Here is a 14,781-nt window from a genome sequence, read left to right on the forward strand (position 1 = left end):
GTGTGCAGACAATTTTTGTGTAAGTTGGGTTTCCGCCTATAACCCCCAACTCTATGATAAGATACAGGGAGACACAGGGATGGCCCAGGACACTTAGAAACAAGAACTGGGTCTCCAGGCCAGAGAGGTAAGACTAGAACTCTAGTGGGTAAGCTATTCTCTAGTTGTGTGATCATACGCAAATCATTTGACCTCTCTGGTCTTGGTTTCCTCATTTGTAAAATGTAGATGTTAAACGACATTATCCTAAAGATCCAATCAAGTTCCGAGCTTCTACAAAATAACCTTGGTCTCTGAGGATATTTAGGTGTGCTCTCATTGTTTCTCTCCCCCAGATATATTTATGCTCAAACAAGAAGACTCTCATGTAATGTATGCCTTTGGCTGGCCCATTCACCTGACTCTGACATTACTCCAGAGAGATACCATTTTATTGAACTGATATAAACCAATGGCCACAAGAGTGAACACCTTCTTGAAAATTGCATTCCTTACTTAACAAGCACTTACATACAACTTACTGGGTGCCAAGAACTGTTATAAGTGCTTTATAATTAATCTTTGTTTGGAGGTAATGATGTAAGTACTATTAGTATCATCTCGTCTTACAGATGAGGAAATTGGGGCATAGATTGCTTTAATATCTTGCCCAAGATCACCAAGCTAGGAAGCAGCAGAGTTAAGAATCGAATCCAAGCAATCTGGTGCTCAAATCTTTGCTCCTACCCATTACACTAGGTTGCTTTCGAATAAGATTTTATCATGCATTTTGCTTTTGAACCATTTTGTTCACCACAGCTCAGAAAGCCTGCACAATCTACTAATAGAAGAGAAACCCAGTTAAACACCTGCAATCTAAGCTTATTTTACTCAAATTATGAGGAAATTCTTTAAGGGCAGAATAAAAATCTCTTTTGTTCATCACTGTGCCTGTGTGCATGCCTATTGCCTGGCACATCACTTATTTGTTAAGTGAATTAGTGAAGATTTGATAATGGTCCCAGATACATCCCTTGTGCCAACACCGCCACTTTAATAATTATAATAATAACACATAATATAGAATACATATATACATATGTATACCTATTGGATATACAATAACAATAATAAAGAACACGCTTAGCTGATAAGGGCTATCTTACCCTTAAAATAAGATATCTTCTCAACTTACGGGTTGTGGCAAGAACCACAATCCGTAAGTTGAGAAGATATCTTATCTTAGGGTTACTGCAAGAAATCCACAAATCTACATGTTCAACCTTAGTATTTTTTTTAATGGATAAATAAAAGCTCTCAGTTGTGGACTAACTTTTTTTATATTAAAAAGCATGGAAAATGGTGAAGACACTCGGATTTTGTCAGAAGAGCCCAAGATAAAAAAGGTCTCAGACTTGAAGGAATAAATCCTAATATTGGGATGGAAGAAAGAGTGGTGAATATTTTTTAACAGAATTCATTCGAAAAGTACAAATACTTTGCTGGGAATGTAAATTGGTGCAGCCACTATGGAAAACACAATGGAGCTGCCCCAAGAAACTGAAAAAAGAAATACCATACAATCCAGTAATTCTACCCAAAGAAAATGAAAACACTAATTTGAAAAAAAGATATATGCATCCCCATGTTTATAGCAGCATTATTTACAATAGCCAAGATATGGAAGCAACCTAAGTGTCCATCCATAGGTAAATGGATAAAGAAGAAGTGGTATATAATATATATATTGTATAATTGTGTGTGTATATATATATATAGTATAATCAATACAGAGAACAAACTGATGGTTGCCAGAGGGGTTGGGGGTGAGGGGATGGGCAAAATAGGTAAAGGAGATTAAGAGATATAAAGTCCCAGTTTTAAAACAAATAACTCACAGGGATGTAAAGTACAGCATAGGGAATATAGCCAATAATACTGGAATAACTTTGTGTGGTGACAGACGGTAACTACATTTATCATGGTGAGCATTTTATAATGCATGTCATTGTCGAATCACTATGTTGTACACCTGAAACCAATATAATATTGTATGTTAAGTGTACTTCAATTAAAAAAATAAATTAAAAAATACAACATATCCAGTCACCACCTAATCTACCTAAAAATGCTGATCTCCTCTAAAAATAAAAGCTATCTAGGAATAGAGGGAACTCTCTGGTTCCACATTTTCTTTGCAATCTCAAATATCTTAATAAACTTACCAGTGTGAAGTGCAATCATCCATGCCACCATTTTATGAAAAGTGAGGTTCCTGTCCAGTTGTCTTCGAATTCTTGTGGAACAGCACTTTGGATTAAGGAGAAAAGAACAAAGTAGTAATTGTTAACAAGAAGGTTTTCTGTGTGCCAGGCAGTAGATACGTGTCACCTCATTTAATTGTCATAACCACCCTAAAAACAATGTCATTCTATGCATTTGATAGATGAAAAAACCGAGGCTCAGATACTTGTAGTCATCTTCCCAAGGTCAAACAGTGAGTGGCCTACCTGACAGGTTCCTGCAGTAACCACACACATGCACTACCAGCTCAGACCAAGAAGCCCAAAGAAGTTTGTTGAACAATAAGTGTTAGGTCCCTAAAACCAGTTTCCGCATATTTTACTTGGACCTGAAGGAGGGAAGCTCTGTCTCTGTGTCTTCTCCATCACTTTTCCCCACCCCAGGATGTATGTGAGCTCCCTCACAGTCCCACATTGGGCTCATCCTTGTGAGGATGTCAACCAGTAAGTTAAGTGTTAGGTGAGAGATTCAAGAGTCAGCTCTCCTAGGGATACCGGCAGTGTAATAGGAAAGCTGTATGCATTTCACATGACCCTGAAAGTCTAATGGGGACACAGACAAGTGAACAGTTCTAGAACAAGTGAATAGTTTTAGAACAATACCCTTCTAAGACCTACACTGTGCGAGGAGTAAAAATTGTCCACCCGCCTCTGTTGACAGAGACAATATCGCAAGGAGATATCATTAACCAAATATTAATAGCAAAAAGAACAATAGCTAATATTTACAAAGAGCTTCTTCTGCAAGAAGCTGTTTTAAGTGTTTTATATGCATTCTGACTCTTTATTTTTGCATCAATCTTAGCAGGGAGGTACCATTATTATCACTGCATAATAGGTTAGGGAGAAACATGTGGAGAGGTTACCCCTGCCTTAGGTCACATAGTTAATAAGTGGCAGAGTTGGGATTTAAATACAGGCTATCTGATGCCAGAGTATCAATATTCTGATGTTTTCATACGTTTTATGATTACCTTGACATTAAAAATAGTATTTTGGTCAGTACTCAAGTGTGACTGTCCTGATACATGTCAGAAGATGTGGATTTTGCTGGCTAATTGAACATAATAATACAAAATAAATAAATAAATAAATAAACAAATAAGTGGGGGAGGGAGGAAGATGTGGATTTGAATCTTGGTTCAGGTCAATGCCCAAAGTAGAAAAAAAACACAAACTGTGCTTTATGGTTGAATCAAAGCTTTGTCCTCCTGAAACCTGGTCAAATGCTTACCCTGGCTGCAAGATACAGACAACTGTTAAGGAGAGCCAAGTGCCAAAAAAAAAAAAAAAAAAAAAAAAAAAAACTTAGGTATTATAAGTATCTGGTTCTAAACATATTCAATTTAATCTAAGGGTGTTTAATATTTGACTTACTTATTATTTTTTTAAATAGGCTCCATGCCCATCATGGAGCCCAACATGGGGCTTGAACTCACGACCCTGAAAATCGAGACCTGAGCTGAGATCAAGAGTCAGATGCTTAACCGACTGAGCCACCCAGGTGCCCCATGGCTTAGTTATTTTTAATAACATGTTCTGATTTTATAGAAAAAAATGTAGTTGTGTGGAGAATTGTGCTTACTCTACTATCTCTGGGTTAGCTACATCTACAGAGAACATGGGACCATGAGAGCAGATTCCCGGGACTGCAGAAATACTACTACTGAGGAAGACACAGAGGATTCCAGAGAAAGGAAGAAAGAATTAGACTTTATGGAATGCTTTCTGTGAGCCAGGCAGTTTAGCCATAATCATTACCTCATTCAGTGACAACGCAATAAGGATTATTATCCTCATTTTACAGATTAAAAAAATGAAAGCTAAATCTCACATTGGCTGGGATCCGAGTCTATTTGTCTTTAAGGTTCACACCCTTTGCCACCAAACCAAATGCAAAGATATAGTCACTATTATTCTACATGTCTAAAAAAAAACCCAAGACAAGAATTTAAGTCAACTGCAAGGTGATCACAGAAAACAAGGTCAGGGGAAGTGAGATTGGGAAGAGAAGGCTACCAATGAAGGGTGTATTATCAGATCAGCTACCACTATCATGTATCATATCATATCATATATATCGTATCATATCATAACATGGTATCTTTGATTAGAGGACTCTGAGAGATATAGAAAATGCTCCAGAGGTTTTCTTTTCTTTCTTTCTTTCTTTTTTCTTTCTTTCTTTTTTTTTTTTTACCTGAGCAGTTAGAAAGCTTAGGAATTCATCCCCTGACTCCCATCCGTCACAGGCCAAGGGCAGGTCCCAGGGCATCAACTCCCTGGCATTTCAGGCTTGCCCCAGGAGAGGGCTGAAAGAAAATCCTCTGGCAGAGAATGAGTGGGGCTTGCAGAAGGCAGCCACCCCATGTGCTGTAGAACCATAAGTGTGGAGGGAACATGAGTGAAACACCAACAGCATCAGCTACAGCTAAGTGTCCACTGGTGGAGGTGGGCAGTGACTCGGGTTCTCAAAATAAGGGTTTCCTATTTGAAATCACTTAGTCTACATTTCTGTTGGTGAAAAATTGTCTTTGGTTTCTTATACAGCCTTGTCGTCTTTCCTGTTTATTTCAAGTGCTGTACGTTGTTTTACTACTTTGTATTCTTTACAATTTTAAGGAAATATCGTTTTCCTGTTTCCCAATTGCTAGGTTCCTCCATAGTTTCTTGGAGTCCTTGTGGTAGGAAGGATTCAAAGGTGATCCCCAATGACCTTATATAATCTCCTCCCTTTGAGTGGGGGTGGGACCTGACCTGTGAATGTGATGGGATGTCAATCCTATGAGTTTGTTACATTATATGGCCAAAGGCACTTTACAGAGGTAACGAAAGTCCCAAGTTGACCTTAAGAGAAAGTTTATCTGGGTGGGCCTGAGCCAATCACATGGCCCTTTAAATCTGGGTCCAGAACTCAGAGACGGAAGAACTCAGAGATTCAAGGCACGGGAAGTATTTGGTGCAATGTTACTGGCTTGAACATGGAGGAGGCCACATGGAAGGAATACAGGGACTTTCAGGATCTGAGAGCAGCCCCTGAATGGCTGTCAGCAAGGAGCCAGGAACCTCAGTCCCACAGCTGCAAGGAACTGATTTTTGCCAACAAGAATGAGTTTAGAAGATTGTTACCCAGAGTTTCCATTTGAGAATTCAGCCCAGTTGGCACCTTGACTTCAGCCTTGTCATATGCTGAGCAGAGAACCCAACCAAACACAGGATGCTGGACTTCTCACTGGCAGAACTGCGAGCTAATAAATTGGGGTTGCTTTAAGCCACTGAATTTATGGAAATTTCTCACACAGCAACAGATAATTAATATAGTTCTTATTGGAGTGATGGAACACAATTGGAGTCCTAAGACTGAGAGAATGGGACCAGTAGGATCAGAAATCAGTACTGAATTACATTTCAGAGGGCAAGTTCTGCAAAACTTGCCATCAGATATACATGTGTTGGATCTCAGCCCTACCACCTAGCTGTGTGACACTGAACAATATGCTCAGTTTCTAACTTCCTTACCTATGTATTTATCATAGTTCTTCTCTCATAGGTCTGTTTTGTAGATTCGCTAAGAGGTGTTTAATAAATATTTGAGTGTTTTTTTGTACCATCATTTAACTTTTCAGCTAGTATGTCTTGGTTCCCCAGCTAGAAAGTAAGCTTCCTATATGCAGAGTAATATATCATATGCTTCAAAAAAGTATCTCTTGGGGCACCTGGGTGGTACAGTTGGTTAGGTGTCCAGCTCTTGTTCTGGCTCAGGCCCTGCTCTCAGGGTCATGAGATCAAGCCCCACATCAGGCTCCATGCTCAGTGCAGAGTCTGCTTAAGTTTCTCTCACCCTCTCCTCTGCCCCTCCACCCCCTCCACATGCTCTCTCTCTCTCTCTCTCTCTCTCTAAAATAAATAAATCTTTTTAAAAAATTGCTTGATAATTATTTGGTTAAATGAATTACATTTTCACTGTTCTAGAACCTAAGATGATTATTCTAAACTTATAGAGATGTATTTACCCATATATCTATACTTGCCACACTGTTTTCTTTTCTACTTCCTGACAAACTGTTTTGAAATTTTGGGGGAAAATACACTGGTTCCTGCATGCTGAATTTCAAGAAAAGGAATATGGTTTTAATGTGGCCTCTATAGAGTCTCCATAGTTCTACCCTTATCATCATCAATATAGATCATCAAAAATATGGAACAACAGATTCTGATGCCCCCATCAGCTTGAGCAGCAGAGTGTTAGAGAAAAAGAAATTGAATGCCAGAACAATGGAGAGATGTGCTTGAGAAATAAAAGGTCCATTTGTAATACTCTGATCTTAATAGGTAGGTTTTTTAAAAAAGCTAGTTGATATGAAACTCACACATCTCATAAAAAGGAAAAACAGAGGCCATTAGTTACCAATGGGTCATTGGAATGGATCTCACCAAGGCACCAGTCCCTAGTTTTTCCCAGCTGCCCTCTAGGATATGCTCAGGATGGCCCCCCCCCCAAAAAAAATCCAAAGAGAAGTCACAAGTCCTGTTTATATGGGGCTTCCAAATACAATCTCCTCACCATTTCCTGAAATGGGAACAAGGCCCCTGGCTGGCGGTGTGGGAAGGAAGGGCTTTGCTGCCTCTGACTGCCCAGGGCTTGCTCCTCATCACACAAATACCATTTTTATGCTTTTGCGTCCCTTCTGGATTATCGCCAGCTACCTCCTAATTACCCAAGCTGCCATCATGTCCCATGGCTTCCTCACTGAACTACCCCTTTTGCCACTGACTTCTAAAGGGAAGTTTCTCTGTTACTGTCACCTCGAGCCTAGCCCGATCTCACTAAGCTAACATTATTATTATTATTGAGTCATCTCAGCAAATTTCTATGCTGCATTTAAACTGCAAGAGAGAAAAAAATTTTTTGAAGATAAAGATTTTATTTATTTGAGAAAGAGAGAGAGGGAGAGTGGGGGGAGGGGCAGAGGGAGAGGGGACAAGCCGACTCCTCGCTGAGCAGGGAGGGTCCTGGGATCATGACCTGAGCTGAAATCAAAAGTTGGACACTCAACCCACTGAGCCACCCAGGTGCCCTGAAAAAATACTTTTTTTTCAAGTTAGAAATGGAACTAAAAAGGAGTGCATATTTAATGGGGTAAACATGAGTTTCTATAACATGACAAACATAGAAACTTAAAAGTTCTATTTTATGTACACCTGGTCTCACTACACATGCCATGAATTCACTTAAGTTAGATGTTTATATGCAATTTGGGAGAAATTACAAAAGCCACCCTTGAATCTATAGAACTCAGGCAAAGAAGCTGACAGTAATGTCCAAACCTGATGGCAGCAGGATATGTGATAAATAAGAACATCAGTTTATTTGTACAGCACTGTTTATAACTTCGAAGTTGCATGTTTCTTCTCTAGCTCTTCCATAGAACTCTAAGCTCCTTGAGTTCATGGCCCATCCATATGTTACTCTTTACTCACCATGTGTCCCCAGTACTTAGCATATAGCTGGCACTCAACCAAATGTTTGTTGACTGACAACTCAGCAGTTGACAACTTAGTCAATTAATATACTTTTGGAATGTTATATTCATTCTTACAGTTGCATTGTCTCGCCTGCTTTTCAGCTAAAAAGAAAAAAAAAACCCGTGAGACAGGAAGTCCAAGAGACTTCCCTAGACCATGTGGTTAGACACAGAGCCACACTGAGGGCCTCCGACTCTCAGACTATATAAGGTTACAGATAAGAGCTGACTCTCTCACCTTCTATTTTGTTTCTGATCTGAAGACTAGGACTCCCATCTGATTAGAATTTAGTTTCTGCATGGCAAGGTGGGATTATTAAGGCTTCTTTAGGGACTTCTGCATGCTAGGCCCCATCCTTCCCCATTCTCCTCAACAAAGCAGGCTGAGAGCCTTTACCTTTACTTTCCCCAGGGTGGGCCAATACTGGGGCTTTACTTCTCCAAATAATCAGAAGGATTATAAAGCAAAGTCTAACTGATTAAGACCACTAGAAATTGAATGGACATTCTGTGATTGTGTAGTTTGCAATCTACTAACAAATCCTTGAAGTTACAACAATCTTGCCATTTCGGGCCTAGGCTATTCAGGATGCTTCAGCATTCACATATACGATGGACTTTTTAAGACCGTCATATGACAAGAAGACAGTTTTGAGTTTAGGTGGCACGCAGGAAAGTGAATAGGCTCTGGGGGCACAAAGAGCCGGGTTTGAATTCCAACATTGCCATTTCATTTCATCCCCATCTCACTGACTTGATGTGCAGCTTTTATGAGGTAAGCTCTATGAAGACTCAGTAGGGGACAGCTATTTGGATTTCCAACATTGGTCACAGCATGATCACTCATTTTAATTCCAGTCAGAAAAGAAGTTTTGTTTGCCAAGTTCACATTTCAGGTTGGGAAACATGGAAGGAAGGACACTCCCGGTCTCTAAAAGAATGTTGCTTGCTGCTAATTTTTAAAAAATATATTCTCTTACATATGGATCTCTCCGATTTTCAGAGCTTCTCTGCAATTTGAAGAGCAGCCTTATTTTGTCCCTGCCTTTGAAGACCTTCGTGAAGATCTTCCCTCCTGGGCCACAGGAAGCCTGAAAGCGGCCATTACAACATGTGCTTTTCATGGGGCATGGCAGCTCAACGGCAGTGCAATTTGGGCCTGGGGAGTAACAAGGATTTCTTAACTGGCCATCCTGGTGAAAACGCTGCCTGTTTCTCAGGGTTTACTTCCTCTAAATAGAAAGTATTCAAACAGGGCATGGGGGGAAGGCGAAAAAAATGAAACGTGCCTTCCTAAAAACAAAAAGCTACAGTACATGAGCTTCATTTAGCCAATGTTCACTGGGCACCTACAGTATGCCGGGCCCTGTACTTTACAGGTGGCTCATTGCTAAAACTTTAAATCAAATGGAATTTTACCTCCGTGGTTTCTTAGACTGAGAAGATGATTTAGAAACCCTTGTAGTCAGTGTCTACTGTTAATTGTATCCTGCTAATCCTGTATTCGTAAATCAACTGGTAAATTTAGTAAGATAAGGAAAAATAAGGCAGAGTTCAAGGCAAATTCTACTTGTTATTGACAGTTTGGATCACTTCCCTTCCCCCAAATATTCCGCGATTGCCAAATTAAGTATTAGCTTCTCAGCTATACATTTAAGTCCTAGTTTACCAGCAAAGCCTTACCTCAGACACCTGCCCTTTACAATCCCTACGTCCCCATCAAAGTAGATTGTCATTGCTCTCCTCTATAAATTATCTCTACTTAATGGATTTTTAAAAGCTGGTTAATATCAGACACATACATTTTATTAAGAGGAAAAACAGACGCTAGTCGTTACTCATGATCCAGTAGAATGGGTCTCACCAAGACATCAAACCCTAACTTTTCCAAGCTACCCTCTTGGGTGGGATTAGGAACTGCAAACAAATCCCAACAGAAGCCAAGTGTCACGCTCCTACAGGGCTTTCAAGAATGCCATTTCCTTACTATCTTCTTTGCATTGGCCCATTCCATTTTCTCCATGTAGAATGTCTTTCTCTCTTATTTACATCCCCTAATGGCTTGTTTGTTCCTTACATGCCCATATTTGATGCCCCCTTTTCAAAGAAGCCTTTCTTCATTCCCTGCCCCACCTTCATTCCCAATCCCTCCTTCTTTGATTCCCCCCATAGCCCCTTATTTCTAATGTTTTGCGGGACCCATCAGATTTTGCTTTGTATGATATTTATTTGAGTACACAGATCTAAGTAGATTCTAAATTCCTTGTTTTTCATCTTTGTATGATAACAACAATAAGAAATTCATATACCATAGGTTACAAAGTTTCCTCTTATATAATCTTCTCTTTCTTCTAGCAGAGTACATTTAGGGACTCACCAGATTGTTGAAATGAGGGTTAAAAAAAACGCCCTGGGCATTTAGAAATCTCTGAACTCCTCAATTCCACGGACTCAATAACTCTTAGTTACCCTCATTATACTGTGACTCATCGCTCCTTGATTCCACCTGCTTGGGATGTTAGCCACGAAGAGAATTTTCTCTTAAAATTTAAAATTTTAAAAATTTTGAAAAACATGTCACTGTAGGATTAATTCCCAAATCCCATGTCAGCCTCATAAAGTCCATAACATATTATATTATGTATGTCTGACGTGTGTGTGTGTGTGCGCGTGCACACACACAAGTGTTTTATGGCTCTTCTTGAGGTGTAGGTTGATTTGTTTTTTTTTTGGGTTTTTGGTTTGTTTTTTTTTAAATGTCTGTTCCAAGTTAAATAGGTGTCTCGGGGAGCTCCATCAACAACTAATATGCAAATAAAATGGAGAATCAGGCATCCCTTGGCTTGTGAATATTGGACAGAGGTTGGAATCCTCACACTCCATTAGTATGCTTTTCCTTAGAAAGGACATTTAGTGTGATGTCCTTTGAAAATTTCGAGAAGCGTCAACTTTATAAATGTTTGCTCTTACCGCGCTGGACCCCCTGAGGAAGGAGAGCAGATTTCGACAGACCGGCAGCAGAATCAGCATGCAGTTGAAATTCAGACAGGCTGCAGGGGCCCTGGCCAATGGCAGCGCAAACTGGAAGATGTGGGATAGGAAGCAGGTAATTCCTATGAGCACAGAACACCCTTCTACCACTTCTCCACGGTTCCCAGCATGAGGCCCACCAGAGATGTCAAGTTATCTGAGAAGGAAGGTTCTTCAGAACCAAGAGTCTACCTGGAGGGCCTGCTGGGATCCTTTGTTTTAATTTGGCCCTTCTCTCCCAACCCAACATTTTACTATGAAAATTTTCAAACGTAAAGAGAATTTGAAATAATCTCACATTGAACACCTGTTTTCCCATCTCCCAGGTTCCACCATCACATAGCTGCCCATCCATCTACCCATCCCTCTAGCCATCCATAGATACATCTTATTTTTGATGCATTGCAGACATCAGTTCACTTCCACCCTAAATACTTAAGCATGTGTATCATTAATTAGAGTTCAGTATAGAAACTGGGGCTTTCTAAAGAAGATTTTCTTAGTTCTCAGACTCACTTCAGCAGTAACTTAAGTTGGTCTGGTGTAATGCTTTGGCATTATAATTGTTCTTTGTAATGCCTAAAGAAGTTGCATATTTTGGACGGGAAAGCAGAGGGAAATCATCCTTCTCAGTATCAGCCTGAATTAGTTAACAACAATTATAATAGTGCAGTACTATTACGTATTATAATTATTTATACATATGATATATGATACCTATTATAATTAGTGTTAAGTCATGAATTCATGGTTTCAGCATGATGTAACAAATGGTAGCCGGTGGGGGCGGCTGTCATTGTAATTATTCTCATTTGTCATGAAGAAGAGTCCTGGCAGTTCAAGGAAATCAAGAATGCTAATGGACCCAAGGAAAGTTGGGGGCCTTCACTCTGCTGGCCTAGTCAATGAATATGACCCTTGGGCAAGTTCCTCAAAGGCTCCATCTGAGGGCGAGGCTTATTTCCTGAAGGTCATTTCACTACATGTCACTGGGAGCAGGGCTCTCCATTCACGAAAGTTATCAGGAATCACATGCTTTAAAGAATACGGAAAATCTCACTTGTCCCACCGGTGTCACCCTTGGATCAATCTCCAACTTTGCCTGCCATTCCAGGGTTGGCATTAGATGTCTTCTTTAGGCTAAACAGTGGCACAGTAGTTCTCGGCCTGGGAGGGATGCCGCTGGGACTCTCCGACACACTTTAGTTTATTTCACACTGGAAGGCCTAAAGACTCTTGCCCAGGGGGTTGCAAGGGAGGGAGCGAGGCTAATGGTGCCGTTTGGGTTGGTCAGAAGATGTATTTAAAGTGTTGAAAGGAATATGAACCAGAATCTTTGATTAGAAGTGTAAGCCAGTCAATATTGCATGAGATGGAACTTATACTTACCCCAAGAAGTTTTCTAGTGTAAAAGAACTGATCGTCCAAGTCATAATACCTGTAGAACTTGATAAAGAGGAAGACATTCAACCCCAGCCATACAAGCTGCAAAAAGAGAAATAGTTGCGTGAAGTTTCCACACTTCAATCGGTAGATTTCACATAAGATTGGAGTCAGACTAGGGTCAGGACATCCCCAGTCTAGCCTTCAACAAAGGTGGTTACACATCTGGGTGTAACCGGCTGCAAGTCAGCTCTTTCCTACAACAGTGCCACTAGACTTTGTGATTGACCTTTCCACCTTGCGTTGTTCCCCATGATTGTTCTACTACTGGCCAGGATGCCAGGTCATTAACAATCTCTCTCCCCTCTGTTGTTTTCTTAAGTAGTAGCAGGTGAGTCTTCTCGAAAAGAGAGGGGAAAGGAATAGGTGACTATATGGTCCCCCGCACCAATAAGACACTGTGTTCTACTCTCACGGGTGCTGTCACCTTCCTCCAGCACACAGCACCCCACCCCAGCCAGTGGGAGTCACATCAGCTAAAACGTCAAGCCTTTAATTCTGTTTGGTAACTTTTGCTTAACTTTTGAAAGAGGGACTATTGAACATGAACGAGGGGGTGAGGGGCAGAGGATTTTTTTTTTTTAAAGCGAGCCCTCTACCTTTTGACTGCTCATTTCATCCCAAGCACTGACCGCATCAAGATCTTTTCTTACCCATGCTTTAACGCCATTAAAGGTCCATAGGTGCTTGAGAACGATCTCTTTATGAAGAAGGTATTAAAACAACTTCTCCATTCCCTAACCTTGTCATTCTCACTCCTGCTTTCCAGACTGTGTCTTTACAGTCACGCATATGAGAGTGCAATTTAGGAGGAGGTCATCTCCTGGGGAAAACTGTGCTAAGAGCCAAAAGTATAATATGAACTTGTTTTCTATAGGAGTAATCTGGTTTCAAAATGGTGGTAAGAAATCAAGTTAACAGTATTCTATATTGCATTAGAATGTTGGTTTGGCATAATTTTTTAATGACACAATATTTCTTATTTTTTCTTTTATTTGTGCCCCCAATTCCTCTCTGTGTCTGCAACTCTAAGACTCAATTTTACCTCACGATAAATTCTTTCAAAAATTCCCCACTCACAGGTGTTCTTTTTAACATCAGTACAATACTTTCATTGGCTATTTGGAAAGGTTATTTATAAATCACCTTTCTATCTTCCCAATTGTCCGTGATTGCTTTGCTGAGACTGCCATCTTAAATTAATAGTTGGTCCTTGTCATGGTAAAAAACTAAAGAGATTAACATGTCTATTTGAAAATTAGCCCGACCTTCACTTACAAAAATTGTTTCTCAAGATAGATTAGATTGATCTATATAGTCATATATAATGTATATAATATATCCAGGGTATATATGAGTCTAGTTTATTTCAATTTCCTTCCTTGAATTTTTATAAAACTCGTAAACAACTCAAGTTTACCTCAGAGAGAAAAAAAGTACTTTTTAAAAAAGAAAGTTGAGAACAATTATTTTTGCTGTAATCACTGAAATAAAGGTCATTTCCCATACATGAACCAATTTTGTACCTGTTATTTGGAAAATGGTGTAAAATTAGGATTGCCCATTTTTGAATGGTATAAGCACATAAAAAGTAGAGAATTTGCCTCTGAGTAAATATTGACAAACAACTTAGGCTCGGAGATCATTAGCATGAAATGTCTTCTACCCCCTCTGCGAAATGCCGGCTGATTTAGTACTCCCAAAGAGTCAAGAAATAGAGTGGGTGAAGTGAGCCCCCAGATGCATTCTTTTCATTAATAAGTTTGGAAGAGTGCACTCAGTCCCGCTTACAGATAGACGTATGTTCACACAGTAAATCAGTTTCAATACAATTACTCCAAGAAACAAAACAAACAAACAAAAAGTTTTGCCCTATTTTAGTTTCCCGGAGAACCCAGACAAGTTCGAGAATTTATCATTTCTCTCTCATTGGTACTTACAACGACAAAGATGGAGAGCCCCTCATTCTCAATCCAGTTCCCCATGGTGATGGAGGTTCAGTGCCTTGTGTCTGCTTTTCTTCTCTGCTCTGCTTCTTCTTCCCATGAGGAAATGAAAACAGCAGCCTGGGGCAATCAGTTTCCTTTTCTATTATCAGAAATTAGCTAATCATTGGTCAACTGAAAATCTTGTTTCCATAAGAACCTTAAATCTTCAAACCACAAAAAAGCTGCAGAAAAAGGGTCTGTAATAATCTAATCATAACTAACCATAGTAGGAAATGAAACCAATTTCTACACCTGAGAGACAAATAACAGTCCACTGATGGGATATATTTGACACATGGACTTGACTTTTTGACGGATCAGTTATTAAATGGCAATTTGTAAAAAGTCACTCAACTAGCCATAACTTTGTGCTGGATAAAAATCATTAAATATCTTTTGACAGGCTGAGCAGCATTTTACAGTCTTGTTGAGAAGAACAATAACAATAATGATGGTTGATATTTATAGCATGCTTACGTCATGCCAATTTTCTAAGATACATATGTGTGTGTG

The 14,781-nt window shown here is 39.7% G+C and overlaps 1 protein-coding gene across 1 annotated transcript in view; it reads right to left on the reverse strand.

Moving 5' to 3' along the window:
* Window positions 1-14,405, reverse strand: part of LOC113930268 (cytochrome b-245 heavy chain) — a 33,954-nt gene extending 19,549 nt beyond the window's left edge. The window contains exons 1-4 of the mRNA XM_027607454.2: window positions 14,221-14,405; window positions 12,227-12,322; window positions 10,778-10,888; window positions 2,205-2,289 (exon numbers count right to left, since the gene is read on the reverse strand). Coding sequence (XP_027463255.1) covers window positions 2,205-2,289; window positions 10,778-10,888; window positions 12,227-12,322; window positions 14,221-14,265 — 337 coding nt within the window. The 5' untranslated portion in view covers window positions 14,266-14,405. The remainder of the gene's footprint in view (window positions 1-2,204; window positions 2,290-10,777; window positions 10,889-12,226; window positions 12,323-14,220) is intronic.
* Window positions 14,406-14,781: the final 376 nt, after the last annotated feature.

Source organism: Zalophus californianus, chromosome X, assembly GCF_009762305.2.
Source record: "Zalophus californianus isolate mZalCal1 chromosome X, mZalCal1.pri.v2, whole genome shotgun sequence".
Classification (NCBI taxonomy): domain Eukaryota; kingdom Metazoa; phylum Chordata; class Mammalia; order Carnivora; family Otariidae; genus Zalophus; species Zalophus californianus.